Source organism: Cebus imitator, unplaced genomic scaffold (genome assembly GCF_001604975.1).
Source record: "Cebus imitator isolate Cc_AM_T3 unplaced genomic scaffold, Cebus_imitator-1.0 Scaffold460, whole genome shotgun sequence".
NCBI classification, from domain to species: domain Eukaryota; kingdom Metazoa; phylum Chordata; class Mammalia; order Primates; family Cebidae; genus Cebus; species Cebus imitator.
In genome coordinates, this window is record NW_016107775.1 from 1,092,416 (window position 1) to 1,097,732 (window position 5,317).

Here is a 5,317-nt window from a genome sequence, read left to right on the forward strand (position 1 = left end):
TTGACCAGGATGGTCTCGATCTCTTCACCTCGTGATCCACCCGCCTCGGCCTCCCAAAGTGCTGGGATTACAGGCTTGAGCCACTGCGCCCGGCCGATAGCTGTAGATTCTTGTTAGACCTTGGAGCATATTTGGTACAACAGTCACCTGGAATACCTTTAAATCCAGACCACAAGCTTATTGAAACTGGAAGAAGAATGCTGGTGTGTATCAGCTACTCATTTTCAGTGCTAGTCAGTTTGCAAGCAGACATGGAAAGCTCTCTTAGTGCAGCATGCAATTTAAATGAACTGAAAGTACAATGATGTTCAATCTTCAAGTTTTGAAAAAGCCAATTACTTTTATGTCTAAATAGCAGGAGGTAAGACTGTATCCTCAAGGTTTTCTCAAGAGTTTTCTTTAGGCCGGGCGTGGTGGCTCACGCCTGTAATCCAAGCACTTTGGAGGCCAAGGTGGGCAGATCACCTGAGGTCGGGAGTTCAAGACCAACCTGACCAACATGGTGAAACCCTGTCTTTAAAAAAAAAAAAAAAAAAATAAAAAAAAAAAAAAGAGTTTTCTTTAAGTGTTCTTGCCAGATAATGAAATCCAGCCCAGTGGTAAGCTTCAGATGCAAGGTGTTACCTTCAAGCTTTTTGTTTTGTATGGTTGTTTAGATAACTGTCATACATTTGAGAGAAAAGAGGCTGAACACAGATGCCATAATTGAAAAGAACAGTTTTCAGGCTTACAATCTATGACCAAATAAAATCTCTGGCTATAGTGAATTTCAATGGAACAAAAAAGAAATAAGTGGTTTAGAAAGCTATTAAGTTTTTGCTAAAGAAATCTCACTACCGGCCTTCGAGAGCATGTGACTGTTTTACCTCTCAAGCAATCCTTGAGTTCCCCCAAATCTGCACCAGGAGATTAAAACCCTGAGGTATCATTTTCGCCCATCAATTTGGCAAAAATTAGAAATCTGCATATTAATGCTAATGGTTAGGGAAGTACGTACAAATATAGGAACCTCTTAAACATTGATGCTGGGCATGCAGACTGATATGAACACTCTTGAAAAGTAATCTTATAATATCTAGTCAAATGAACTAGAAATAAACACATAACTTAAAAGGTATAAATCACTTTCCCATGTATTATCCCAGATAAATTGTCACACAGTTTTTTTTTTTTTCTTTTGAGACAAGGTCTGGCTCTGTCACCCTGCCTGAAGTGCAGTGGTAGGAATACAGCTCAATGTAGCCTCAAACTCCTAGGCTCAAGCAATCCTCTCACCTCAGCTTCCCAAGCAGCTGGGACTACAGGTGTGAGTGATTGCACCTAGTTAATTTTAATTATTTTTTTTGGTAGAGAGAGAGTCTCCCTGTGTTGCCCAGGCTGGTCTCAAACTCCTGGGCTCAAGTGATCCTCCTGCCTTGGCCTTCCAAAGTGCTGGGATTATAGGCATGAGCCACTGCACCCAGCCTCCCAGTTTCTTAAAAGGACATGTATAACAATATTTACTTTGTGATTGTTTGTCTAGCAAGATGCTGGAGGTAACCTGGGTATTCATCACTGAGGAAACAATAAATAAAACATGGTACTATTCAGCAGCTAGAAGCAAGGGATCAGATGTATACATAGTAATATAGACAGATGATATTAAAAACAGTGCTAATTGTGTGGAAGCAAGCAAAGCATCCATCAATGGATAAAGAAACTGCAGTATTAGTATATTTATAAGTGGAATATCATTGAGCCCTAAAAAAAAATGAAATATCGCTATTTGCCACAAAGTAGGTGAGCCTGGAGGATGTTATGTTAGGTGAAATAAACCACACACAGAAAGAAAAGTATTGCATGATCTCACTTATACCTGGAATCTAAAAAAAAACTTTCAAATATACAGAGATAGAGAACAAAACAGTAATTACCAGGGCAGATGGGGCTTACAGGAGGGAAAATGGGGAGATGTAAGTCAGAGGATACGAAGTAGCAGATACACAGAACAAACAAGATTAGAGATCTAATGTACAACATGAGGACCATAGGTAATAAAATTGTATTGTGTTTGGGATTCATGCTACATGTGTAGATTTTATCTGCTCTTGTCACAGAAATTTTTAAATGGGCAACTATGTGAGTGATGGATATGTTTCACTATAGTAACCTTCTTACTGTCTGTATGTTTCCAATAATATGTTGTATACCTGAAATACACACAATAAAATTTATTTAAAAAAAAAAACAGTGCTGATTGAAAATCCGAAACAGATTAAGGTCTATAACACTACTGTACTACCAAATGATGTACACATAAGGTGGTACAGTGTTGTGTGGTTTGTATTAAATAATAAGAAAAAGATTGGAAACAACCTATATCTATCACAGGAAACCAGTTAAACAAAGGATGGTGAATACACACAGTGTAATAACATGGAGCTGTAAAAGCGACAAAGCTCTTTATATAAAATGGAAGTACCTTCAAAATACATTAAGTAAAAAAGCAAAGTATAAAGCAATATATATGGTTAGTTTTTTCAAAAGGCGGGGATAAGAATGTACATTCATATTTGATTTATTTGAACAAAGAAACACTAGAAAGATAAACAAGAAAGCAATAAGTGTAATTACTTGTATTGGGAGGCCAGCGGCAGGAACAGGGTAGGTGGGAGACAGGGATGTGAGGGAGACTTTTCACTGTTCACCTTTAAAAAACATTTTAAATGATAAGAATGTAAGATTTATTTAAATAATTAAGGATATATGAAATATAACACTATATTACAGAGACATACACAAATATATGTATTACAAAAACACACAGAAAGATATAGAAATAAATACACTGATTGGTTGTCCAAAGCATAAGTGGGTAATGGAAGTGGGGAATTCAGATTTAAAAGGAACAAATGAATAAATAAAATAGGAGAGGTGCCCTGACCAAACCAGTGAAGAACAGGCCACAAACTGAGGTCTAAAAAGAAAAACAAACAGTCTTAAAGATGAGTCATTGGCTGGGCACAGTGACTGATGTCTATAATCCCAGCACTTTGGGAAGCCAAGGTAGGAGGATCACGAGATCAAGAGATTGGGACCATCCTGGCCAACAAAGTGAAATACCATCTCCACTAAAAATGCAGAAATTAGCTGGGTGTGGTGGCAGGAGCCTATAGTCCCACCTACTTGGGAGGCTGAGGAAGGAGAATCACTTGAACCCGGGAGGTGGAGGTTGCAGTGAGCTAGGATCATGCCACTGCACTCCAACCTCAGTGAGACTCTGTCTCAAAAAAAATAAAAAATGAGGCATTCTAATTTCTTCAGTATTTAGGGGGAGGAAAAATATTTTCTGACAGTTTGCTGATCTTTAATTTCTTAGACTGTTATTGAATAATAGAAGCAGATAAATTGTCTGTTGAGTATGTTTCTAACTCAACACTTCAACATTTAAAAAAAAGAACGTAAGACGGTCCAGTGGCTTACGCCTGTAATCTCAGCACTTTGAGAGGCTAGGGTGGAAGGATCACTTAAACCCAGGAATTTGAGACCAGCCCGGGCAACATAGGGAGACTCTGTCTCTACAAAACATTTTTAAAAAGAGAAAAAAAATAGGATTATATTTCCTCCCTTGAATAATGAAATAAAAAGAAGAATGAAATAATAGAAGAGGGAGAAGCACTAATCAATTATGAAAGAAAAAAATAAATTATGAAAGAAATCATAAAATTATGATTGAGCTAGATAATAAAGTTGAATCAAGGTAACAAAAAACCAACCTGTCCTTTATCCATGTCACTATTTCCATTTTCTGAGTCCATTGTCTCTGTCCTTTTCCTCTTTCCTTTTCTAAAAGCTTGTGTATTGGTAATTTCATCTGTCTGCAAGATCTTCTGCATTTTCTCAATTAGTTATCAAAGGTTTTCTGATATCCTAGGAGTAGGGAATAACCATGTAGATGATGCTATTCTGGACGTAGCTCAAAAGTTAATGTTTTCCCTTAAAAACAAAAACAAAAACAGGACACATAACATATTCACAACTGTATGTTTCATAATGGTACTAACCACTCAGATAAACCACTTTTATTAATGTTTCCTATTCTTTCTTCCACTGATAAATTTAGTACACATTTTCATTTGATGCAAAAATCTTTCAATTTCATCATCACAAAGATTTTCATATTTTCATGATGTGATGTGCAGTGAGTTGTCATTTACAAAATCAAACATTGTAACATTTTTTCATCTTTTTAAGTCTTTTCTTGTCAGTTATATTAAGAGGAGTCTAAAAAGCAGATTAGAAACATTATAAATTTATAGAAACAATATCTCAGAGGACTGGCCTTATATGTATTTAGGAAAAAGACATAAATAATAGATTTCATATGAATCAAAGACTAAAATATTCCAGGGAAATCAACAAGAATTTCTTGAAAGGCTTTTTCCATGCTAAAAGTTCTTAAGTCTTAAAATGCAAGATTTTCCTTGGTACAAACTGAAGAATTCTGCCATAAAAAATGGGGGAAAAAATCTCAAAGGCAATGGTACATTTCATAAAGATTTTAAGGAATAATCATTTCTCAAAATCTGATAAAGTAGGCTGGGCGTGGTGGCTCGCACCTGTAATCCCAGCACTTTGGAGGCTGAGGTGGGAAGATTGACCCCAGGAGTTGAAGATCAGCCTGGGAAACATGACAAAACCCCACCTCTACAAAAAATACAAAAAGTTGCTAGGTGTGGTGAGTGACATTAAATGATGAAATTTAACTTTTGCTATGTACAAATGATGCAGCATGTTAGGTCTCAGCATCCTTACTACTTATATATATTGGTTTGTTTTCATGAAAAAATATTTAATTATAGATAATAAAGCTTTAGAGAAAGGACCGAGCTTAGAAGTCTTCAAGAAACATGTAGACTGTTGAACAGATAGTAACATACACTCCTTATCAAATTACACTAAGTTGTTATTTTAGAAAATATAGTTCTTTGCCTATTTTAATTGAAAGTCATTATCATCTACTCTAAGCATAAAATATTTGGATGGTCTTACCAAAAATGCTAGCTGTGACTCTTCTTTGAAAATTTACTTGAGGCCGGATGCGGTGGCTCAAGCCTGTAATCCCAGCACTTTGGGAGGCCCAGGCGGGTGGATCACGAGGTCAAGAGATCTAGACCATCCTGGCCAACATGGTGAAACCCCGTCTCTACTAAAAATACAAAAAATTAGCTGGGCGTGGTGGCGTGCGCCTGTAGTTCCTCCCAGCTACTTGGAAGGCTGAGGCAGGAGAATTGCTTGAACCCGGGAGGCGGAGGTTGCAGTGAGCCGCGATTGTGCC

At 37.0% G+C, this 5,317-nt stretch overlaps 1 protein-coding gene across 4 annotated transcripts in view; it reads right to left on the reverse strand.

The window, feature by feature from the left end:
- The window catches only part of BEND6 (BEN domain containing 6), a 74,831-nt gene that overhangs the window by 46,317 nt on the left and 23,197 nt on the right, over positions 1-5,317 (reverse strand). For 2 of the 4 annotated variants that reach the window (XM_017512027.2, XM_037732626.1), the window contains exon 2: positions 3,756-3,975. The exons of 1 other annotated variant lie outside the window; for it this stretch is intronic. In XM_017512027.2, the coding sequence (XP_017367516.1) occupies positions 3,756-3,875 (120 nt within the window). In that variant the 5' untranslated portion in view covers positions 3,876-3,975. The remainder of the gene's footprint in view (positions 1-3,755; positions 3,976-5,317) is intronic. One more of the 4 variants, XM_017512028.2, reaches the window with a different exon arrangement.